Genomic DNA, 26,715 nt, shown 5'->3' with positions numbered 1-26,715 from the left:
GCGCTGCTACTGCTACTATTGTTGTCGCTGTCCTCCCGCAGAGGGCGCCGCCTGCTGGGACGACGCGTCCGCCGCCCCCGGCACTTGCCGCAGGGTCCGCCACTGCCGCAGCGCGCTCGGCGCCATCCTCGAGCGCCGGCCGCTGCCGCGCCGCTGCGGCTTCGTCGGTTTCGACGAGGTCGTCTGCTGCACGGACGAGCGGCGCGACGAGACGGGGCGCGACGAGTACGACGGCGGCGTCCCGGCCGACTGCTGGGATCGGTACGACGACGGAGACGACGACGTGCGAGATCCGTACTGGGACGCCGGTGACAACGACATCTGGGCAGACGAGGGTCGCGCGGGGCTCGACGGGGAACGGCCCAGTGTGGCAGGTGAGCAGGTCTTACACTGGTCCGTGCAACATAACGGCCGGTTCTCTCGTCCAGACCACTTCAGTAAAACATGACGCTTATTTCCACAAGTGTGAAAAACTTGGAACTTCGTTCTAGGACACACGAACCCTTTTTTTCTCAGTTAAAATCCTTCTAATTATTCGAAATGTCGTGTCGTGGTCAGTAATATACGGGAAAAAGTGCGACTTATGTAGAAGGCTTCTTCCTTTTCTTCAACATCTATACCGTCTCTGGCGCAATTCGGAATGGTGGACAACTGCTTCTTCATGATTCGGTAATTATTTTGTTTCCAACTAGCTGAGTACCAATTGTAGCACGGTTATGTATTTGTTCCAGTTCTATTAGCTTATCTTCTTCTTCAATCTCTCTCTGTCTGTCTCCTTCTCCCCCTCCCACCGTCCACTTCTTCCAGCCAGCTCCATCTCCTCCAGGTCCTATCTCTGTCCACCTGCCTGCTCCTCACCCCTCTTCCTGCCCATCTCCCCCTCCGCCTCTGTCTATCATCTCCTGCTCCTCTCTCTCGTCCATTTCTCCACTGTCTATCTCATCTTCCTTTCTCTGTTCATTTTCTCCTACCCATCTCGCGGCCCATCGTCTCCTCCTATTCTCTTTCTTCGTTCATTTCCCTCTCTCCTCACTGTGTCCACCGCCTCCTCCTTCATATCTGTCTCCATGTCCTCCTACCCCTTCTCTGTCTCTCAGTCTCTTCCTCCCCCTTTCATTTCCACGTTATTACCCCCAACCGAATAGTACATTCCTGGTTTCTACCCACATTATTTCTTTCCATATTGTATGTAATATGTGTATCACATTCGTAGACATCGATCCGGAGCAGCCTTTTAGCCGAGATATTTCCAAAATAAGCCCATGTCACATATGAAAGGCTTATTTAAATAGTGGTACAAGTCCATTTTTGTTCATTCTGAGATACAGAGTCCTAAAGTTAAACGAGCGCTGAAAAATCTGCAGGTGAGATTCCGGAAATATTCAGGTTTACCCAGTTGAACAATTCATTGCCAGAACTCACTTTGCCCTGATGGTCAGTTCATTCGTTTGTTCGGAAGATGAAACCGGTAAGTGTTTTCCACCTTTTGTCCGATCAGCGATGACAGAATCGAGGCGCGCTGACTGCAATCTTTCTCAAACTATTTTACATAAACTATTCTGTTAAAAATATTTTTGCTTTCCTTATAGGGACCGACGAATAAGACTTGAAGCATATAGGCTTGCACAAGACTTAGACCCTATACAACACGCGTAGACAACAATGGGAGCTATTTGTAACAACACAAACAGCGCAAAATATATGGGGGGAACCATACAAAATACTTACAGAGAAGATAAAAACCCCACTAGTTCTGGGAACGCTAAGGCAGGATGACGGCACGATGACGAGGGGATGGAGGAATACAGCGGAGTTTCTGCTGTATAAACTGCTCCCTGACGACGTTATCGATACAGACACACAATATCATGCAACACTAAGAGAAAACCTACACACACCATACAACACTGCAACAGTCACCTGTCCTTTTGCGCAAGAAGAGGTTGCGCTAGCAATCTCAGAGCTCAAAAACAAAAAAGCACCTGGACCAGATCAGCCCGTTCCTAACAACGTTAGTGACCGATGCCTTACGGCTGGGCAGGGTACCTACAGTATGGAAAACCTCCAAAGCAGTCATTATTAAGAAACCAGCGGACAGGGATCCTTCGGATCCAAAGACTTACAGACCAATATGCCTAATAAACACCCTAGCAAAGATTCAGGAGAAGCTACTATGTAAGCGCCTGCAGACACAAAGAGCTCTCAGGGGTATGAGCCAACACCAGTTCGGCTTCAGATCTGGCAGATCAATAGATGATGCCATCAACCAGGCCCTCCACATAGTTAACACCACAAAACAGAAATACGCCATGGCAATAATGATTGACATTGCCGCAGCATTTGATAATCTTTGGTGGCCAGCACTGTTTCAGAGGCTAAGACATCTGGAGGTACCGCAATCACTGTTCAACAGTTTTCTGGACTACTGTAAAGACCGAGTAGTCGAATGGCAGATGGACAGCCGGAAAGTAATTAAAAGAATTACCAAAGGCTGTCCTCAAGGGTCGATCTGCGGCCCCATCTTCTGGGGCATAACAATCGAACCCCTCCTACAACTTCTGGATGGGGATAACACGTCAGACGGAATTGTCGCCTACGCAGATGACGTATTAGTTGTAGTCACTGCAAACAACAGAGCCCAGTTAGAAGAGAAAGCCAGTGGATTACTACAAACAATTACTCAGTGGTGTCACAACAACAAACTCAGGATAGCCGAAAACAAAACAACATACACTTTACTGAAAGGATCATTCCAAAGGAATCCTTCGGTTAAAATTGGGGACACAAACATCAAACGAGCACGCATTACGCGCTATCTTGTGGTACACATAGATGAAAAATTGAATTTCCACGAACACATAAGGCTAACAACAGACAAAGCAGAAAAAATACTCCACAAACTGGTGATGCTAAATTCAAAACAGTACAGACTACCTCTACCAGTCATACGTACATGCCACTGTGCGCTCTTCGAATCAGTACTCAGCTTTGCAGCTAGCACGTGGGCACATAGACTGAACGTGGTCACCGACAAAGCATCCGTCAGACGAGGGCAGAGAAGTGTCCTACTTAGGCTATCTGGAGTCTTCGGTACCACCTCAGCGAATGCACTGTCTGTGGTGCTCGGAATATGCCCCATAGATATCACGATCAAATACAGAGCTGCAAGGTACTGGTTAAAGGTGGGGAGACTAGATAAGGTACACACTATAACCGGTGTGCCCATAGAGACGATACGTCACCTTAAAAGTTGGCGTTTGGATGCATGGCAAGGTGAGTGGGATGTAAGTGATAAGGTACGAAGACTGCACGACTTCGTCCCTGACATAAGGGAGCGGTTGAGAATGAGACATATCGATCCCAGCCGCGGTATGGTACATTTGTTAACCGGGCACGGACCTTATCCCACGCACTTAAACCGCGTGAGTCTGAGGCAGACACCTACATGCACATGCGGGGAAGAAGAATCCCCAGAACACACTGTCTTTTTCTGCGGGCAATACGCGAACAATAGACATACACTACACTTAGATTACACAGATACAGACATAGATATATATACAGCAATAAGAAACGAAGAACAATGGGCACAATTAAACGCGCTGACAAACAGTATTTCAAAAACAACACATGAAGAGTATATGCGGACACGACATCACAGATATGCCTATGTGCAGCGTAACAGAAATCTCCAGAGGGTGGACAGCGATACCCACAGTGACAGCGAAGTGACAATGAGGAGGAACAGGAGGGGGAAGCTGAGATGTGACAGTAAATAAGCAAATTGCTGGCAATCTAGCCAAGAAAACACCAAATGCTGTACATGGATGCGCACCTAATGTAGTTAATACATAGGATTAGTAACAAATAGGATAAGAAACATTATTTCTCTACTAATAACCATTTGCGTGTGTGTGTGACTGGCTGTCAACGGCTCGATGAAACCATTCCGAGGTATTCACCGTCAGTCACACTCGGTGATGGTACTAACATATCTCTCATCTATCCTATCTTCTTTTTATAGTCTTCTTAAAAACAACAAAATTTTATTTATATTTCAACCTCAAATTACTGTTATTTTGAATCATTCTTTCTAAATGTTGTAGATAAAACAAAAGGAAAGAAAACTGTAAAAAGATGAAAAACGAAAATTGTAAGATGTACGACCTGTTTTAAACATCAGGTAACAGGTATATAATTTGGCAATAAATAAATAAATAAATAAATATAGTTTTATATTTCAGTTTCATGATGATGTACCCATCATTTCTTTAATGGTCGTAGGTATTTTGCTTTTTATGCGAAAGTAAGACACTGCGCGAAATTTCGAAAAGTGTGCAATGAAAAATAGGTGTCGCTATGATTTTGCGTTCGATGCAAATTAAGAAATACGTTGTTGAATAGGAAATTCAGCTAACATATTGATTTTTTTTTTGTACACTTCGGTAGTGGTATTTATTTGTCGCCTGTCTCGAGAAAATTGATGTGATGTAGCTCACTCATTTGCGATCGTGACGTGCCTGTGATAAAGCCAGAGTGAAATATCCACAAAATGCCTCATGTTTCATAAAAGGTTTCAGATATCGAAATGAGGTTTTGGCAAATGATAGCGCACAAAGAAGAGTGTATTTTACCATATTGTTATTATATAAAACTTCATTATCCACCGAGTTATTCTAGTAACTACAGACTTTTTTGGAAAAAGAATGTAATTTTTAAGGACCGTCGATAGCTGGTGAAATGAGAAATCTTATGGGTTTCGGAACAACATACGTGAACACATTACAGGTTTCTTTGTACAGAGGATGTGCTTCTTCATAAGCTACTGACTTCACTGTTCCTCTCTTCCTCATCTAATAAACTTAATAAACCAATGTTTCATAGTTGTCTCGCAATTGTGTCTGCACAACATGTTAGTGAAATGAGACAGTGCAGACTGTGCTGTCTTTTTGGCAAAAGAAGGAAATTTTGACATGCCAGCTAGAGAAATGTATATCTTTTACTCAAAATTCGCAATCATGACGCTTCTCTGAAACAAATGGTTAAGAAGCCAGGCGAAAATAAATCGCTGCATTTTCGGCGGAATTCCTTTTAGATACTAACGAAAGCAGGAGTGACAGTAGATCTTTTTGAATGGTCCCCATGTAAGTGTGGGCGAGGAGGGGCCCCAATTAACATTTACAAAAAATGTGAGCATAGGCTTCAGTTTGGAACGGCGCTTCCCCTCCAGAGATCCACTTCTTCCACTACAGCGCTCTGAGCGACCCCCCACCACTGCACCTCTCACCATGGTTCCCCACCAGACTGCGCGTCCAGCGGCCACGGCATTTTGCACGCACTATAACTGGTGTATTCTTAACTTCAGAGTAAGTCGCAAAATTTTATGAAATAGATCACTAATCGTGCTAATGTGATTGAGGAACTGATCTAACATGAATTCCATACTCGGCAGCGCAATGTAGCTGTGTTTATATGATCCTGCCAATGATTTCTTGATAGAATTGCTACGAAGGTGTGGAAAAACATTTAAACAAGTTTTCTGAATTGATAGTCGACACAGAATAACGTTAATTTCTTGCTTTTACATTTAAATTGTATTAAAATACACTCCTGGAAATTGAAATAAGAACACCGTGAATTCATTGTCCCAGGAAGGGGAAACTTTATTGACACATTCCTGGGGTCAGATACATCACATGATCACACTGACAGAACCACAGGCACATAGACACAGGCAACAGAGCATGCACAATGTCGGCACTACTACAGTGTATATCCACCTTTCGCAGGAATGCAGGCTGCTATTCTCCCATGGAGACGATCGTAGAGATGCTGGATGTAGTCCTGTGGAACGGCTTGCCATGCCATTTCCACCTGGCACCTCAGTTGGACCAGCGTTCGTGCTGGACGTGCAGACCGCGTGAGACGACGCTTCATCCAGTCCCAAACATGCTCAATGGGGGACAGATCCGGAGATCTTGCTGGCCAGGGTAGTTGACTTACACCTTCTAGAGCACGTTGGGTGGCACAGGATACATGCGGACGTGCATTGTCCTGTTGGAACAGCAAGTTCCCTTGCCGGTCTAGGAATGGTAGAACGATGGGTTCGATGACGGTTTGGATGTACCGTGCACTATTCAGTGTCCCCTCGACGATCACCAGTGGTGTACGGCCAGTGTAGGAGATCGCTCCCCACACCATGATGCCGGGTGTTGGCCCTGTGTGCCTCGGTCGTATGCATCCTGATTGTGGCGCTCACCTGCACGGCGCCAAACACGCATACGACCATCATTGGCACCAAGGCAGAAGCGACTCTCATCGCTGAAGACGACACGTCTCCATTCGTCCCTCCATTCACGCCTGTCGCGACACCACTGGAGGCGGGCTGCACGATGTTCGGACGTGAGCGGAAGACGGCCTAACGGTGCGCGGGACCGTAGCCCAGCTTGATGGAGACGGTTGCGAATGGTCCTCGCCGATACCCCAGGAGCAACAGTGTCCCTAATTTGCTGGGAAGTGGCGGTGCGGTCCCCTACGGCACTGCGTAGGATCCTACGGTCTTGGCGTGCATCCGTGCGTCGCTGCGGTCCGGTCCCAGGTCGACGGGCACGTGCACCTTCCGCCGACCACTGGCGACAACATCGATGTACTGTGGAGACCTCACGCCCCACGTGTTGAGCAATTCGGCGGTACGTCCACCCGGCCTCCCGCATGCCCACTATACGCCCTCGCTCAAAGTCCGTCAACTGCACATACGGTTCACGTCCACGCTGTCGCGGCATGCTACCAGTGTTAAAGACTGCGATGGAGCTCCGTATGCCACGGCAAACTGGCTGACACTGACGGCGGCGGTGCACAAATGCTGCGCAGCTAGCGCCATTCGACGGCCAACACCGCGGTTCCTGGTGTGTCCGCTGTGCCGTGCGTGTGATCATTGCTTGTACAGCCCTCTCGCAGTGTCCGGAGCAAGTATGGTGGGTCTGACACACCGGTGTCAATGTGTTCTTTTTTCCATTTCCAGGAGTGTATACTATACACTAAAGAGCCAAAGAAACTGGTACACCTGCCTAATATCGTGTAGGGCATCGTGAGCACGCAGAAGTGCTGCAACACGACTTGGCAAGGTCTCGACTAATGTCTGAAGTAGTACTGGAGGTAATCCATACCACGAATCTTGCAGAGCTGTCCATAAATCCCTTAAAGTACGAGGAGATGGAGATCTCTCTGAATAGCACGTTAGAAGACATCCCAGATATGCTCAATAATCTACATGTCTGAGGAGTTTGGTGGCCAGCGGAAGCTTTTAAACTCAGAAGAGTGTTCCTGGAGCCATTCTGTAGCAAATGTAGATGTGTGGGGTGTTGTTCTGCTGGAATTGCCCAAGTCCGTCGGAATGCACAGTGGACACTAATGGATGCAGGTGATCAGACAGGATGGTTACGTACGAGTCATCTGTGAATGGATCCCATATCACTCCAACTCCATACGCCCCACACCATTACAGCGCTTCCACCAGCTTCAACAGTCCCCTGCTGACATGCAGGGTCCATGGGCTGATGAGGTTGTCTCCATACCCGTACACGTCGATCCGTTCGATACAATTTGAAACGAGACTCGTCCGACGACGCAACATGTTTGCAGCCGTCAACAGTCCAATATCGCTGTTGACAGGTCCACGCGTGGTGTAAAGCTTTGTGTCGTGCAGTCATCAAGGGTACACGAGCAGGTCTTCGGCTCCGATAGCCCATATCAATGACGTCCCGTTGAATGGTTCACACTCTGGCGCTTGTTGACGGCTCACCATTGAAATCTGCAGCAGTTTCCGGAAGGGTTGCACTTCTGTCACAATGAACGACCCCCTTCAATCGTTGCCTCCGTTCTTGCAGGATCTTTTTTCGGCCACAGCGATGTCGGAAATTTGATGTCTTACCGGATTCCTGATATTTACGGGACACTCATGAAATGGTCGTACGGGAAAATCGCCACTTCATCGCTACCTCGGAGATGCTGTGTCCCACTGATTGTGCGCCTACTATAACACCACTTTCAGTGTCACTTAAATCTTAATAACCTGTCATTGTAGCAGCAGTAACCGATCTAACAACAGCGCACGGATTGCGTGGCCCCTCCGGCCGAGGTTTAGAGTTGTCCTTCGAGCATGGGTGTGTGTGTTGTCCTTAGCATAAGTTAGTTCGAGTTAGTTTAAGTAGCGTGTAAGTCTAGGGACCGATGACCTCGGCGGTTTGGCTCCTTAGGAATTCACTCACACTGAAACGTCCCCTTAGAAAAATTATACATGACTGTGCTTAAACTGACACACAATATTTTTTAGCGCAACGCAATCTGACTTTCAAAAATCCCTACAAAAGAATGGCCCTGACTAACATTAACCTATACCTTTCACAAATCACATACCTCACCAAAAATCTTCGTTACTCGAACTACTGCAATACAGCGAGCGCCACTACTGCCAGCTAAATAAAAGATTCAAACTACTGAAGGCACTAACTACTGATAGGCATAGTTAGCAAATGAAAGATTTTAATAGAGAATAAACAATGTATTTACCTTACTAGTGATAAAAAGTCATAATATATATAGCAGTTCATGACATCCAGTCTTACAAATTTCAAAACTCCGCCATCTCTCTCCCCACATCCACCACTGCTGGCGGCTCACCTCCAACTGCCCATCGCTACGCGCTGTTCACATCCAGTTGCCCAACGCTACAATGGCGAGTATTACAACAATGCAAACCAGCCACAGACTGCACACAGCACAGCCAGTGATTTTCATACAGAGCGCTACGTGGCGTTACCAATAAGAAAACATAAACAGCCTACTTACAACACATTAACAACTGCGCCCGTGACTTCTTGTCTTACATAGGCTTTGCCGACCGCAGCGTCTTATTCTGCCTGTTTAAACATCTCTGTATTTGAAAACTCATGCCTATACCAGTTTCTTTGCCGTTAGAGTGTATATTACGTTGAGAATCATTTCATATACAAAGTGGCAATGTTTCGTGAGGCAAATGCAAAATATGCTCTCTGTTTTATTTAGAATTTTCTGAAGCAACCACAAGTGGGGGATTCACATGAAAGGTAGATGGACAGGTCTACCTTCACACATACAGGCCGAAGCGCAATCTGTGTAACAAGAATGGAAAGGAAGATAGACTGTGTTCTGTGCTCAAACGTGCTGAATCTTGCTCACTGAATCACCTTCTTCTTCTCGTTTTCCACAGCCTGCCGCAAATACAAAAACGAGCGGAGCGGCCCTGAGTTCTACATTCTCCTAGGCAAACTGGTTGGCCAACTCGAATTCCCACACATGGTGAGTTTAAGAACTTATTCTCTGAGCAATTTCTACCGTATGATATGGTATCGAGGTTAAAACACTGAAACGGTATAATTCTGACTTAGGGTACGGAAATTGAAATTGAAAGTTTTACGAAATATACATATGGTGTTTCAGAGTCATTGCATCAAACGTCTGGGGGTGAGGAACCGCGTCATGGGAAACAACTTTTGCCAGAGACAAAACGCTCGCTGAGGTGAGGCTTCACATCGACGCCAGACGTCCTTTGTTACTGGTTAGCCCGTGAGAGGCGGCAGGGCATTGGCAACCTGCAGCGTGCGTAGCCAGTCTGTGATGGCAATAAGCCAGTCATCTGATATGTATGAAAAGGGACAGCTCTAGTCTTTAAAAATTGTTAAGGTTTTCTTATCGTTAATTACTCTATCACTTTACTGGGGTACGTGGTATGCAGGACACTGGTTAGCACACCCTGTTAGTTCGGTGAAAACTCATCGTCCCAGAGCCGACGAATACTAAAGGACGGCTAGCGTCACCGGAAGCCTTAGTGAACATCTTGTGTCCTAGCAAAATTGGTTCCCCCATGACGTCATCCATCACCGTCGGACTTCCGGTGCAAAGACTTTCGAACACCCTGTAAGCAGAGGGTTTTCATACGCCTTATGCCTAGTGCCAACAAAACATTTCCAGAATCGTAAAATGTTAAGTTCAGCGACAGGGTAAGTCACAATTAATAAAATATTTCGCGCTACTGTGCCATGGTCGGATGGATTTTGCATTAAAGCCCAAGGTAGCTTCTTTGTGCGTCCGATTCACGCCCCGCCTCGCTAATGACTGCATCAGAAGTCCGTTCAAGCGTGCTCCAATGTAAGAACGTGACGTCACTCGCTTCGAATTCCCGAGCGTAGCTGGCCGTAGCCGGTGACTTGTGCCACTCGGTTCACCGAAAACCCACGCACACAGTCAGTTACCAACACCACGATTCGAACGACCGTCCACAGTAAAAGCGCGGTATCACAAAAAGATTGACCGATAGAGCAAGTATCATCTGCAAACGAGAGCTGCTTGACGTGGAATTAAAAAAAACTCACCAGTGCATTTGCTCAAGAATGGTTATGAGGCCGCTGAGGTAAAAAGAGCTTTAAGACCGCCGCCCAAAGTGGATACCGAAAGTTTTCTTATCCTTAGCTAAGAACGCTACAGACCGCATATGAAAAATCTTGAGAAACGGAAAAAAATTGGAAATTGGTTGTAAGGTCTTATGGGACCAAACTGCTGAGGTCATCAATCCTTAAGCTTACACACTAATTATACTAAGTTAAACTAACTTACCCTAAGGACAACACACACCCCCATGCCCGAGGAAGGACTCGAATCTCCGACAGGGGACCCACGCGGACCGTGACAAGACGCCGTAGACCGATCAGCTACCCCGCTCGGCCTGAGAAACGGAACATCATGGTAATCTACAAACCAACGCAGAAGATACAGGATCACCTAAAACCGGCCAAGGATAGTGGCAAACCGCTGGGAAAAAAACAGGAATTTATAGGATAGCGTGTAGTTGTGGGGATTTGTACGTGGGCTCTACAGAAAAAACGGTCAAATAAACGACTAGAAGGAGAATAGTAGAGAGGGAGAGACTGCCAGGTCAGCCTTTGTAGAACACGTTTTGCACCCGGAGACCACCACATTCATTTTTATGGGGCCCAGGTATGGGCAGCCACCAGCAGATACCATTGAAGTCTGTACATACGAACAATAGAGATTGTTAAACATACCAGTAGTTTCACTAGAAAGGAGGAGGACGTGAAATTGAACGATATCTGGATCAACAATGCGATGATAGCAACAGCGGACGACGGCAACCGACAACGGACAATTGTACTCGGGTGTTCAAACCATATGACGACACGCCGCTGCGCGGGAGCACGGGTAAACGGAATTTTGCTGCAGTCATTAGCGAGCCGGTACGTGAATCGGACTCTCAAAGAAGATACGATTCCCCTTGAAAATGGCAACCGCAGATGGGGACGTAACGTTGGGTTTTAATGTGAAATCCATTCGACCACGGCGTAATAGACCGGAATATTTTGACTAAGTTTCTCGATATGGCGAGCAAAGTCAAACACACGTTTCTGTGTCTCGTTTTGCAACGGCTTCACAGGCATCGGCTCAGACTCTTGAGACGGCTGTGGTGTGTTGCAGGCGGCGCTGGGCTACAGCGTGGCGGGCACCGAGGGCCTCAGCTGGCTGTGCGGAGGGACCCTCATCAGCGACCGGTTCGTCCTCACCGCGGCCCACTGCTGCGCCAACAGGATCACGTGAGTAGCCTTCTCTGTACATCTCCGTGGCACAAAAAAATATCTAATCTCTCCTCTGATGTATCATCAGTTGGTGGCAGCGATTCATGCAGAGAGTACCATGTCACATTAATACTTGGGAACGCGTGTTAATGACAGGTGGAATGTTGGCATTGTGTGCGTCGTCGGTAAAATGGGAAAGTCGATTCACTAGTTCAGCAGTAGTGCGCTACGAAAGGAAAGGAAGGAAGGAAATTAGCGTTAAATGTGCGGTCGACAGCGGACTCATTGGAGATGTGGAGGTGGAGCACGGATCGGACTGGGGAAGGACGGGGAAAGGGCAACTCCGTTTCGGAGGAAACATCCCGGCATTTGCGTTAAACGATTTTGTGAAATCACGGAAAGACTAAACGTGCATGGCCAACAGACACCAACATTCTGATAGTAGTCTGCACGAAGGGTTGCTACTCTATGTCAGGCATGTTCTAGAGCCTGCAGAATGTTCCCTTCTTTAGGCACCTCCACCTGCCGTACTTCAGTAAGACAATGACCGGCCACACGGGCCTCCACGCACGCGTCATGCGTAGCTCATCAATATATCTTGCATGCGGTGTAAGTCAGCTGGTTTGCCTATGTCTTCCAGCAACAACTGTTGTTGCTTTGTGTACTCACAAACAAATCTCGTTTGTAATCCTCTTCGAAAAAGAATTCCAAGTGCTCTTTGATTGCATATTGAGTAGTCTAGAGGCATCAGCTACACTCTATTATAGTACCGCTTCTGCAGAGCCATGCACTTAACCTCATTGATTTCGGAAATAGATATTCTTATTGATTAATTTTTACAAACATTCGGAAGAAAGAGCGTTTGGGTAATTACAGTCGGAGCCAAGCACTGACTGGACTGCGATTAGAAAGGAAACCGGCCGTCTCCTTTACAAAAATACCATCCCTGAATTCCACTTACCTGATACGGGGAAACCGCATAAAACGTAAATATTTTGACCAGGCAAGGATTTGAACCCAATGCCTTAGCCACCGATTTGCCGAACAATCAGAAAAGTTGGTTACTTTTTAACCGGAATTTCATACAGAGTCTCAGTAACCTGTTTTCAATTAAAAGTTCTAGCATGGTACCTTCGATACTTGTGACATAGACACGACAGTTCCAGTGCACACAAAGTATCTATTCTAACCCATCCGAGCATGAAATGAAATGATGGTATGACATTATTATGGCGTCTGGAACCGCGAGACCGCTACGATCGCAGGTTCGAATCCTGCCTCGGGCATGGATGTGTGTGATGTCCTTAGGTTAGTTAGGTTTAACTAGTTCTAAGTTCTAGGGGACTGATGACCTCAGAAGTTGAGTCCCATAGTGCTCAGAGCCATTTGAACCATTTTGACATTATTAGTAGGGAGACAGCATCTGGGTTCTTCGGTCCCCCAGTGCAAATCTTTTTATTTGACGCCACTTTGACGACTTAAGCGTCGATCATGCGGACAACACAACATCCAGTCCCCGTCAGTCGTCTTTCATTCAAAATCTGCTGACCAATCCATTTGCTGTTTTTTGGGCAAATCGTGCAGCAAAGTGACCCGACTTGGAGCGCTACATGCCAGGTTTATAAATTATAGTCTCGTGGGATATAGCTGAACTGGAATGCGACCAAATTACTGTCCAGTGATAAGTGACTGATAACAATCCTAGGGATGCCCAGGAAACGAACCTGTGACCTTTGAATCCATAATCTGGCGCTTCATTACAATTCTTGCACCAAATAATGACGCAGGTTATCTGTTTTCACCCAAATCTTAAGTTTGGGATGGAATGATAGTTACACAGCCGGGCTCTCCTATCCCTGATTAATATAATCAAGACGACATCCATGTTAAGGCTGTAAATCTGCGACATCCGGAGCGTGAGGGCTGATGAAGAGTGTAACATGCTTCACGTCTGTTGCAGGGGCAGACCGGTGGCAGTACGCCTCGGGACGGTCGATCTGACGTCCACAGGAGACTATGACGCTCAGTACGGGATCTCAGAGATCGTGCTGCACCCCAGGTACAGGAAGCGGCAGTCCTACGGCGACATAGCGCTGCTGAGGCTGGACAGGGGGGTGGAGTTCAGCGACGCCGTCTTCCCCGCCTGTCTCAACACGCAGGACGGAGACCCGCCGAGCTTCACTGCCGCCGGCTGGGGGGCCACGAACGCTGCCGGTGAGTGAAGCGGCCAGAATGTCTGAATTAAAATCAAATGGAAATTACTAAAGGACAAGCAGGAGAAGTTTCTTGAAAATATCAACAGAAATTTGTTGTTCGACTATATCTTCTGCAATTGGATGCATGTCAATAATTTTAATTCGTCTACGTATTCATTCCAGACTGATAAAATATTGACATGTCCAGCAATGACTGTTTCTCAATAGAATAGTCTCACAACAATAAATGAACAGATATATCTTTTTCCTCGCTGAAACGTAAATAAATCCTCACCCCTTTTCGAGGCACTGTGTTTCTCTTTGTATGTTTCTGTCAGTCTCCCACTCTCTCTCTCCCACTCTCTGCCTCCCACTCTCCCACTCTCTCTCTCTCTCTCTCTCTCTCTCTCTCTCTCTCTCCCTCCCTCTCCCCCCTCTGTCCCCCCTCTCATTCTCTCTCTCTCTCCCTCTCTCTCTCTCTCTCTCTCTCTCTCCCTCTCTCTCTCTCTCTCTCTCTCTCTCCCTCTATATATCTCTCTCTAACACACACACACACACACACACACACACACACACACACACACACACCACACCACACCCTCACACACTCTCTCAGTCACACTCCGACCATATCACACACCACATTATCGTACTGTCTCGATTTGTCCTCTTCCGATACTACACTCACTTCCACACTATAAGCTATTTGAGTTCATTTTACCTGTTTTCTTGATTTGTGGCAAGTGGCAGTCGACTAAATATTGAAAAGTGGGAGGTCATTCACATGAGTACTAAAAGGAATTCGCTATATTTAGGTTGCAGGAAAATCTAAAGGCTGTAAATTCCAACTAAATGTTGAGTGATTACAATTAAGAATAGTTCAAATTAAAACGATGTCATACGTAATGTTGCACGAAAAGCGAACCGAGGACTGCGATTTATTTCCAAAAAAGGTTAGAAGATGCAACAGGTCTACTAAAGAGACTGCCTACGTTAAATTTGTTTGTCCTCTTCTGGGGTATTGCTATGCAGTGTGGGATCCCCATCAGACGGGACTCACGGAGAGCGTCGAAAATGTTCAAACAAGGGCAGATCGTTTTGCATTGTCTCTAAATAGGGGGTAGAGTGGCACGGATGTGACATGCGGGTTGCGTTGGCAATCATTAAAACAAAGGTGTTCTTCATTGTGGAGAGATATTTTCACCAAATTTGAATCACCAACTTAGTCTTACGAATTCGGGAATGTTTTATTGGCGCCCACCTACTTAGGGACAAATGATCATTGCAAAAAAAATAAGAGAAATCACAACTCACACGGGAAGATCTTAGTGTTCGTTTATCCCGCAGATTGTTGGAGTGTAGAACGGTAGAGAAACAGCGTGAAACTGCTTTGACGAGTCCTCTCCCTGGTGCTTAATGAATTGCAGAGACGTCATGTAGATGTAGAGACACACATGATAGTATTGTTTGATAACATAAGCATATATACATATAAATTACACTCTAAGATAAAAAATACGACGCACCACGAAGGAATTATCAGAGTGCGGTGGAAATCGCTAGATGTGATGTACATGTACACTGAAACAAATGATTACAATTTCAGAAGAACTGGATGCTCTATTCAGGAGCAGGAGCTTCACAAACAGAGCAGGTCAACAACGCGTCGGTCCCCCTCTGGCCATTACGCAAGCAGTTATTCGGCTCGGCACTGATTGGCAGAGATGTTGGATGTCCTCCTGAGCTGACATCGTGCCAAATTCTGTCCAGCTGGCGCGAGAGATCGTCAAAGTCGCGAACTGGTTGGAGGGCTCTGCTCTTACTGCTCCGTACGTACCCAGCTGGGGAGGGATCCGGTGACCTTGCTGACCGAAGCAGAGTTTGGCAAGCACGAGGACAAGTACCGAGCGAGGTGGCGTAGCGGTTGGCACACTGTACTCGCATTGGGGAGGACGACGGTTCAAAACCGCGTGCGGCCATCCCTAAATTGCTCCAGGCAAATGCCGGGACGGTTCCTTTGAAAAGTCACAGCCAATTTTGTTCCCCCTCCTTGACACAATTCGAGCTTGTGATTGGTATATCGGTATCTGATGACCTCGATGTCAACGGTATGTTAAACCCAATCTTTCTTCCGAACACAAGTAATAAAAACGTGTGGAGGCGTGCACCATCTTGCTGAAATGTAAGCCCATCAATGACATCAAAACGCGGCACAGAATGTCACCGACGTACCGGTGTGCTGTGTGGGTACCGCGGATGACAACCAAAGGAATCCAGACGTGGAACGAGTGGCGCCCCGGACGATCACACCTGGTTGTCGGGCCGTACGACGGGATACAGTCAGGTTGGCATCCCACTTGTCTTCCGCCTGTAATCACATTGGAGTAGAACTGTTTCAGTAACGAGTCGCGCTTCGAACTCATCCCCGACGGCCAGCGAAGACTTGTCTGGAAACGCCGTGGACAGTGTGTGTGTGTGGGGGGGGGGGGGTACCACCCTGACTGTCGCCCGCTGTGCGGCCGGAGTGGTGGTCTGGGCAGTCACTTCATTTCACAGCACGGCGCCTTTGATTGTCGTCCGCGGCACCCCGACAGCAAAGCAGGTACGTCTACGATACTCTACGCACCGTTTTGGTGTCCTTCGTGGCAGGCATCCTGGGCTTACGTTTAAGATAATGCCCGCCCGTGCTTGCCAAAACCTACCTCAGCCCGCAAAACTGAGAACGTTCGGAGCATTATGGGAAGGGCCCTCCAGCCAATCAACTGCACAGAATTTGGCACGATATCCCTCAGGATAGGTATTAAAATCCATGGAGAAGAAATAAAAATTTTGAGGTTCGCCGATGACATTTTAATTCTGTGAGATACAGCAAAGGACTTGCGAGAGCAGCTGAACGGAATGGACAGTATCTTCAAAGGAGGATATAAGATGAACATCAACAAAAGCAAAACGAGAATAATGGAATGTAGTCGAATTAAGTCGGGTGATGCTGAGGGAATTAGATTAAGTAATGAGACACTTACAGTAGTAAAGGAGTTTTCCTATTTGGGGAGCAGAATAACTGATGATGGTCGAAGTAGAGAGGATATAAAATGTACACTGGGAATGGCAAGGAAAGTGTTTCTGAAGAACAGAAATTTGTTAACATCGAGTATAGATTTAAGTGTCAGGAAGTCGTTTCTGAAAGTATTTGTATGGAGTGTATCCATGTATGGAAGTGAAACATGGACAATAAATAGTGTGGACAAGAAGAGAATAGAAGCTTTCGAAATGTGGTGCTACAGAAGAATGCTGAAGATTAGATGGGTAGATCACATATGACATGTTTTGAGGCATCAAGGGATCACAAATTTACCAATGGAGGGCAGCGTGGAGGGCAAAAATCGCAGAGGGAGACCAAGAGATGAATACACTAAGCAGATTCAGAAGGATGTAGGTTGCAGTAAGTACTGGGAGGTGAAGAAGCTTGCACAGGATAGAGTAGCATGGAGAGCTACATCAAACCAGTCTCAGGACTGAAGACCACAACAGCAACAACAACATCCCTCAGGAAGATATCAGACAGCTCTGTCAATCAGTGTCAAGCCGAATGACTGGTTGCATAAGGGCCAGAGGGGGACCAACGCGTTGTTGACTTGCTCAGTTTGTGAATCTCTTGAATAAATTGTCAAATTTCTCTCAAATTGTAATCACTTGTTTCCCTCGACATCAGATTTACCGATTTCCTCGGATAATTCGTCAGTGGTGCATCCATATTTTTTTCTTTTTGTCTGTGAGTGTGCACACAAAGTAGAGAATTGTGACGAGTAACGTGCGTCACGTAGCTTGCTACTAAAACTGCCAGATCTCGTTCTTCGGGTGTAAAATCCAGGTAAATTAATTTTAACTACCAAGCCACTCGGATATTTCATTTTATTCTTTTATTTTATTTATGTACCTAAAACAATATGACATGTATTTATTTAACACATCAAAGAATGACAAGTGAAAGTGTGTCGTTTGATGATTGTAGTTACAGCTACAAACTCGTTATGTTATTTGGAGTGTAAGTGTAAATATGGATGTAGTTTCATCAATAGAGAAAGTGAACCATTCGTAGCCATATAATTGCTTCTAAAATAAATGCTGCGTCAGTCAATTTTTTTCGTAAAACTAACGACTGTGTGGTTCATTTACTACTAGGAGATAAATTGAAGCAGATGTAACGACCAAGAACATAAACTTGGGCTTCGAAAATGGGGTTGCTGTTTCCAGATATGTCGGACGTAAACGGTAAATTAATACACTATGATTGAAGTCTGTTCTGTTACTAGCAAAAATAGTCGTAGAGTATGAGCAAGTGTCACAGATGTCCCGTGAAGCATGTTCGGGAGATCTAAAGTCTGTGTGCCTTGGAGTAAACCGTTTGGATAAATTTCACTGCAAGTGCTTGTAGTGTGATCGCCGACCGCCAGTGGACCAGTTGTACTGCCATTTCGTACAATGTCTATAAACACGGGGGTTGGACAAAAAATAAGGAGAAACTGGAAGAAATGCATGCTCGAACGTGCCAGCAGAGCCTGCAGTTTGCGCTGCTGTAGCTGACCGCTGGGCGGCGGCTGCCGAATGTCCTCAATGCTTCGCGAGCTTCAGTCGTGATCAGAGCAGTGTGTCCTGCGCTGCACTGCCAGAAGTGATTTGGAACGTGGACAGGTTGCCCGTGCTCGTACGGCTGGTGCTTCCTCAACGAAGGGAGCCGAAGTGTTTGATGTTTCAAGAGGCACCGTATCGAACACCTGTACCACATACAGGGAAAGCAGGAAAACATCGTCATCTAAGACGCAACGCGAACGGAGCGGTTTGTTAAGTGTTAGTGACAGACGGTTATTAAAGAGATTTGTGACGAAAAATAGAAGGACGACAGCTGCAAAAGTCGCCGCAGAACTGACTGCCGCAATCGCGAACTTTGTCGGCACCAAAGCAACACGAAGGGAGGTCCGTAAACAGTCACCTGCAGGGCGGGGTGGCGCTCCAGTTCCACTCACCAGTGATGTAAACATCGTACCGAAGCCATTAAACGTGCGCTGTAGAGCAGAGGAACAAAGGCGTTTGGCAGGATGAGATTTTTCTCACTGTTTCCCACTTCTGGCCGTGTTTAAACGCCAAGAGTTGAACGTGGATGGGGATCTGGTGATGATTTGCGCAGCCATATCGTGGTATTCCATGAGTCCCACTGTTGCTTTGCGGAGTCACATTACAACCAAGGGTTTGTGTGACCATTTTGGCTGATCACGTCTATACCACGGTTCAGTATTGGTTCCCCAGTGGTGATAATGTGTTCCGAGACGACAGACCGCACCGCTCAGGACTGCTTTTGTGAGCACGAGCATACATTCCCGCGTCCCTCCTGGCCACCAGTCACTAGTCTCAACGTTATCCAGCCTTTGTGGTCTACATCAGAGAGAAGTGTAGGCGAACGCTATCAGCCTCCAACAAGAATGGCATCAGATTTTCTTGAAGACATACAGAACCTCTATTTATCCATTCCGAGACGACTAAAAGCTTTTTTGTATGCCAACGGATTTCCTAAACCGTATAGGCACAGTGATACGTCGTGTTTGCGTTCTTTCCATGTGTTGGCCCATCCCTTGTAGGTACAGCGCTGTCAGCTGTTCGGTTAGCCCTTTTCGTGAGCAGTGACTCTCCTTTTCGTAAGGTTATGTACAGGCACGTGACAACCATCATCTCAGTCTGAGCGCGTAAAGCGGGTGTTATACGACGATCCGCAGCGAACGGCACTAGTCCAGCCGATAGCCATCTAGCGGTAGAATGGGTGACACTGCGAAAATTAGCAGACTCATTATCCGCTCGCCACAACAGCAGTTCTAATCTGCCGTCCTCAGCTCGTGGTCTACCGGCTTTCGTTACTACCTCTGGATCACGGCGTCCCGGGTTCGATTCCCAGCCGCGTTGGTGGTTTTTCTCTGCCCAGGGACTGGGTGTTTGTGTTTTCCTCATCATTTCATCAACGTCCACATCATTCGTGATCGTGGCTAAATTGGACTGTGAAAAAATTGGGACTTTGTACGGCGCTGATGACCCCGCAGTTGAGCGCCCCCCACAAACCAAACATCATCATCGTCTAAACTGCAGTCAATCCGCGCATGCGCCCTAGGTAGCGATAACTCGCGCATGCGCAGAACGGCGTACCTCAGTGCATTCTGCTTGGTATTTATTTAGTGTTCGGTGGCTAGTAGCTAATTTTAATTTTCCGTTGGGGATTTTCCACGTTCTTTTCAGTAAGTAGGTTTTCATAAGTGCAGAAAAAAAACTTTCTTTTATACTAGCTGTTTGTGAAAGCATTTTTTTCTTTTGATTCCTTCGTATTATAGAAATGAAATGGAGCAAAGAGGCGGTAAGCGTCTTAATTCAGGTATACAGCGGCGAAAGGTGTCTCTATCATCCACTGTATCATAATACGGTACGTTGGCAATCGTTTATTTCTGAGTAATATGCGTATAATGTTACATGGTGATTTTCGATTTGTATCGTAATGCCTTAGCTTACGAAGGTTCATGTTTGATTTGATTTCATCTCTTGCTTTATTTCAGCACGCCAGAAAAGAGAAACTGGCAGGGATGTCGAGAAAATCCGTGCAGTTTCGCCCAGTGCGAAAAACGATGACTGCCAAACTCTGAGTAGCACATTGACCATCGCATTCCATTTTCCAAACTGGAAAAATAACACAAGTGTGCACCTTTACGTACTGGTCCTTTATAGTGTTGCAAATTGCAGTGCATACACCCACAACTTCTTTTGAAACGGTGGCTATGCTATTCTGTGGCTAAAAGCCAGACTCTTAAAAGGTCACCAGGAAACGTAATGTTACAACCAGCCTGCAACATAACAGGGCGTGTACTAGTTTCTTTATCAATGATCTAGGCTTGTATGATCACAAAACATAAATTTATATGATTTAATTCTTACTTTCGAGAAGTTGAGATAGCCTCCCTCTTGACTGTGTCACAGTTACTGCTTCCATCTTTCATCATAGACAGTAGCTTCTCGAAACAGGCCATGTCCATACTCGGGAAGTTCCGAAAATCTTGCGGATCTTCGGGCCTCAGTTCTTTCATAAGTAATATAATCCCCTGCCTCCGTTTCTTCTTTCCAGCCACGGTGGAACTCAACAACGTCTAGCTTTTCGCTTTCGTCGTCGTTCTGCCCTAATTCGAAGATTTACTGTCACAGCCAGGGCAATAGCTCCAATAAAACGTGGGTCCTCCACGCGCAAAATGTAAATTTAGATATAGATGTACCTGTGTAACCAAGTGTCGTAGTATAAAACTAACTGTTGAGTCTGTAATTCAGAACAATAGTAACCTACATAATAGAATAACAATTACTTAATAAATAATGATAAAAAAACAGTTTCTCATGTAATAGAAACCTTGATCTCACATAAATAATTTGGACGAGTGACTTTCCAATATGTCACACTGTACCCCTTGTGTTTCGCGCGATAGAACGAACGACTTTACAAGAAGTCAAACGGTTCCATCTGCGTTTGCCGCGTGGAGTGGTCGCGCGGTTTGAGGCGCCATGTCACGGATTGTGCAGCCCCTCCCGCCGGATGTTCGAGTCTTCCCTCGGGCGTGGGTTTGTTTGTTGTTCTTAGCATAAGTTAGTTTAAATAGTGTGTAAGTCTTGGGACCGATGATCTCAGTAGTTTGGTCCCTAAAGAATTCACACACATTTGAACATACATCTGTTTGCCTTACATGCGTTATTATCGTCGACTGCGCATGTGCGCCAGGTATATCCTGCGTAGATGGTGAAATAGGTTTACGTTAAACCGCTTGTAGTTACAGATATGCACGCCTGGGGCGCTGGTGCGTAGGTATATGATTTACGCACATCGTGTAATAGGGGCTTAACGGTCTGCGGAAACGGAAACCGTGGACATTTCACGTCGAACTTTTTCGGACTTGAAATACCCTCTGCCAAAAGTGTGCTGAAAGGTCTCATCTAACATAGCGGAAAAACCAGTAGCCGACCACACTGATCAACGATCGTGACCATGACGTATGGGAGAAGACATTTGTGCTGACATGCACACCGGAAACTACAATAGAGACTCTTCTAGCTTTATCAGTTAACATTTCTGTTCACTTATTCGAAGATTGAGGATTCGATGCCAGCTGAAAGTCGAAGACACACGATTAGGTGACGGAAGACTTTGGTACAAGAGGCGCCGCCATTCTGCTGAATGCATTTCGAAATAAAGTTGATAGGGTATGTTTCAGGATATCATCTCGGTCTACGAGTCTCCAAATAGCGGAAGATTCAACAATGATAAACGAAACGGAAATAAAGAAGACTACGGAAACTATAACATTGAAATTATATGTACAGAACCGATACTCTTTTAAAATAACCTAGTCAACGTCGCTTGCGTTACAGATTTGCGGGGGTTAGCTATCTCCAGTTTGGTTCTCCGCATTGAACTAATCAGGAAGAGATGATCCTATGAAACAGACAGCAAAATGTTTGAATCTTTGTTACTCTGAAGACGCTGTTCTGTGCGAGAGCTCGTTTAAAAAGATAATGTCTCGTTTCTCTAGCAAGACGCTGTGCGACAGGTTTTTACTAGCTTTCTGAATAATTTTGGCGAATGATTCGGCAAGCTGGTCTGCCAAATGCAAGACAAGTCGAACAACTTTCTGACACGATCGAAAGAGCAATTTTTGAGTAAAATTCTCGTAGGAACAGATCTTCCGATACACAGCATTTCATGCCACGCCTTTGCCCCAGAATTTCTACGTAATATTACTTGTACAGCCCTCAAATTTTGAGACTTCAGTCTGGCTTAACGCACTGCAAATAATTTGGAAAATTAAAGTACAAGGGTGTAGGCCGGCAAACAACCGTTTCTCTTTTTAGGAGTAATATACCTTGTAATGTTGTTGCATTAATTTGCTATGAAAGCGGTACTGATAGACAATAAAAGCAGGTTAAAAGCTGTGAGCTGTCTGGGGAAGTTAACCGTGCATTACTGCGCAACTTTTTCACCAGGTATCTAGTCTAGGTTTACCAAATTCCCAACCAGACTAACATTAATTATAATCTTTTAATAGTCATACAACAACCGGTAATATATATATATATATATATATATATATATATATATATATATATAAAAGAGAATTTAAATAAAAAGAAAGAAATCAGTTTATATTTGGAAATTTATTTTAAGATTGATCATTGAAATTTCAGCATATTAAACTCGATTCATAACTAAGCTGGTGCCTTATTTAGGATTGTGAAAATGTGAGATTGTAATCTTACGGAACACATCAAATATGGAGCCAAGATTGGGAGACTGCGTACAACACTGCATTCATAAAATAACACACGAAGAACGTTGAAACATATGCAAGAGGAAATTAACCACAACCAACCGATTCAATTTTCACCCAAAGAAATTACGTTCGTAGCACAATCCTGTCCGTCATGTAATTACCACACACTGGTATACTAAATTCATACTAACTCTCTGTGAAATCTTCCCGAAAAGAATAGCTGAGGGCTACTTTAATGATTACGCCATATGCTTCACGTGGTCAACTTGGTTTACACAAAGAGTGTAACTCCACAATGATTTTGATAATTAAAATAAATTAGATCGAAAAGCAGTTTACAAAAGAAAAACCTCGAACTGGTTACTATCGTCTTACTATTAACCTGATGGGTCAAACAGTTATATAAGCACGTGCTACTGGTCTCGCAAAGTACACCCCACGTGGGTTGAACATAAAGAAAAGTTGCTATATTGAAAAATATTGTCAAGACGAGACGATATAATCACACAAGCATTCGCATTTAAGATTGATGATCTCAGTTAGAGTTACTGATCAACACGTGGTTCCACTTTACTCACAAAGTATTGACAAAGCAACTACCGGAAAATAATCTGAACTTCACACGAGAATTACACTGCGCTGCAATTTAAGATAACATTAGATATTTCAGAGCTAAACCTGAAATAAAGGTGATTAAATTTTCAGTTAGGCTGAACTTAAGAAATCCATTGTCCTACGGACTTAGCAGACACGCGCTTAGCCGGAGATCTTACCACTTCAGACGCTCGCCACGGACAGACTGCCCTGGTCCCTTTCTGAGGGTGGCTCACAAATACAAACGGAAGTGGCCAGAGGGGCAGCTTCCTATACCAACATGACAAGAGACGGACAGGACCATACTAAGGATAGAAACCTCTTTGCTTTTAGAAAGCGTAGCTACCTGTTCCGACGTTGGTCCTACTGTTCTCTAGCAGACAGGCTTGTCTGCTACCCTCAAACATGCAACTAGAAATACATTTGCTCGTTCATCCTCTCACACAGAAGGGAAGGGGGATGACAGTATCTTATCATATACAGTATATAAAAGAAAGCGGATGTAGGTTCCGTATGAGACTGTGTGACATGAAGTACATATAAACTGTGTTTTAAAGTGTAGTAGTGTGACAGATCGTTCTTGTTTATGTGTAAAAGTAACACGTTCCACTACTCAGTCTCCTCCCAGATAGTCATAAACGCCACAGTAAATTTAGAAGAGGAATTTATGCCGTAAATGACAGCAGATTTAAGAAATCAAACATGAAAGGAATCCAACAGAGACCTTTCAACCTCTGTGAAAATTATCTGCCAGAGTTGTCGCTGCAGGAAGATTTTTTCTTCTTTTCTTTTTTGTAAGTACATATAAGTAAACATTTGATTCTCCTTTGGCCAAATCCATTGCCATTTCCCAGAACCGAATTCATTCTAGACCTAGCCTACAACATTATGTCTACAACTCAGTGTGGGATTTCGACATTTTAATTCCAATCCATCTGATATATTTCGTGAGCGAGAATAATTTCATTTGTCAAATTTATAAGACATTATATCTAGTGACTCATTTTCAGGAACGCGGATGAGCTCAACGCTTCTGAAGACCACAATTTACCCATTCCCGTTATCGGACTGCCAAAACGCTTATAAGGACAAATTTCCAAAAGAAATTGACTCATCAATAATATGTGCCGGAGATCCAGAAGGAAAGACTGATACCTGCGGGGTATGTATTAAACTAAAGAACTTGTATATTACGCAGTATTAATTGCCACTGATACTCATATTAAGTGGAAATTTCAAAACTTTCTGTCATTACCTTGCTTCAAATTTACCTATATCAGTCTTTTACAATATAGTTTGGTAAATAATAATATGGCTAAAAAACCAAATGCTTTTTAAGTATCAAACACTGATTAATTTCTGTTTTTAGGGAGATTCTGGAGGACCTCTGGTCATGGGGAAGTCGGCACCTTACACGGTTGTAGGCATCACTAGTATGGGTCCAAAACCGTGTGGAGGTAATGTGCCTAGTATTTACACCCGTGTGTCCCATTACATTGACTGGATAGAAGATCACGTCTGGCCCTGACATGAAAGCACAAACGTCAAGGATTTCTCAAGCACGTTTACGGATGTGTTGTCTCTTGCATTCAAACTTTACCAAAGATTTTTAAGTTTTATGTCATTAATGTTTAATGGCCCTCACTTGTTTTAAGTAGTTGTGTACCTTGAAGTTTCTGAACATTGTTGACAATAGAGTGCACTTAAGGTGTACTGCGTTACCTACGAATTGCGTTACAGAACTTCTACGCTGTAGAACGTGTCAGATTAATACGTGTAGTACCAAGTACTCTGCAGTGACTGTGTTTACGCTGCTTTTACATTCTCAAAAATTAATTGTTTTGATGAAACTCAGCTTTAAATGAACTGCGGTAAGATGAACTGTTCAAATTGGTACTGCCATCTAAGTTATCGTGCAGTGAATATATTCACACTGAAGATTCAATGGTGAAAGAAGATGAAAAGTGTTTATTGCAAGTCAAAGACTGATTACTGTCTGTGATAGATGTACCCATTCACATAAATTAGTACGAGTAGGTTACAAAAAAAAGACTGATATTTATTATATAAAACTGTGATATATTTCCAGCAAGACATTTCTGTTCCGTTAGAACTACTGGTAGTTTGTTTATAGGGAACAATGTCTTACCATATTGAATGTACACTGTGTTTTCTACTTGATGTGCCCATGTGTTAGTAATTTATTACGTTTTATGTTTTTATGTAATTTTGAAGGAAATTAATCATTAGTGTAATAAAGTACTTAAATGAAGGTCGAATAGGTTTTTAGCATAATCCCTGATATGTGGAACGAGAATAATAAAAGTTCTGGTATGGTATTGTTCTTTCACCCTTCGACTGATAGAGCGGTAGTCAAAAGATTGATGGTTAGGAAAATTTCAGACCAGCCGCCTCAGTCACCTCTCAGTCGTAAGTCGAATTTTTTCCATTGTTGTTGTTGTCGTCTTCAGTCCAGAGACTGGTTTGATGCAACTCTCCATGCTACTCTACCTTTGCAAGTTTCTTCGTCTCCCAGTACCTACTGCAACCAACATCCTTCATCCATTATTCCATTATAACTCCTAAATAAACGAGGTGATTATTTGCTACAGGTGAGTCACTAAAATCTTCTGCATTTTAATGACTTATAAAACGAAAATGATTACAGATAGAAACTAGTTTATTCCAGGATATAGAATTTTATTTCAAACAGTTTTCATTTAATTTTTTTATACTTATGGCTAAAAGATATCAATTCTTGTCAATACACCTTTGAAGACGATTTCTAAAAATTCCCATCATCCACCGATTGATGTCATGCTGCAGTCTTCTTTTCATTAGCGGAACTGACGCGATCCATATGGTAGTGTGGAACTGATTTGTATGACATTATACGTAAAGTAACCTCGCTGGAAAAAAGAAAAAAATCCAGGGGGTTGGACTAGAGAACGCACTGGTGAT

At 44.7% G+C, this 26,715-nt stretch overlaps 1 protein-coding gene across 1 annotated transcript in view; it reads left to right on the top strand.

Moving 5' to 3' along the window:
* The window catches only part of LOC126260780 (mucin-19-like), a 65,731-nt gene extending 39,849 nt beyond the window's left edge, over positions 1–25,882 (top strand). Inside the window, exons 49-54 of the mRNA XM_049958117.1 lie at positions 42–374; positions 9,248–9,336; positions 11,527–11,642; positions 13,585–13,838; positions 24,765–24,916; positions 25,124–25,882. Coding sequence (XP_049814074.1) covers positions 42–374; positions 9,248–9,336; positions 11,527–11,642; positions 13,585–13,838; positions 24,765–24,916; positions 25,124–25,282 — 1,103 coding nt within the window. The 3' untranslated portion in view covers positions 25,283–25,882. The remainder of the gene's footprint in view (positions 1–41; positions 375–9,247; positions 9,337–11,526; positions 11,643–13,584; positions 13,839–24,764; positions 24,917–25,123) is intronic.
* The last annotated feature ends 833 nt before the right edge of the window (positions 25,883–26,715 follow it).

This window comes from Schistocerca nitens, chromosome 5 (genome assembly GCF_023898315.1).
Source record: "Schistocerca nitens isolate TAMUIC-IGC-003100 chromosome 5, iqSchNite1.1, whole genome shotgun sequence".
Lineage (NCBI taxonomy): Eukaryota > Metazoa > Arthropoda > Insecta > Orthoptera > Acrididae > Schistocerca > Schistocerca nitens.
Note: the sequence above shows the minus strand (reverse complement) of the source record. Positions and strands in the feature narration are given on the sequence as shown.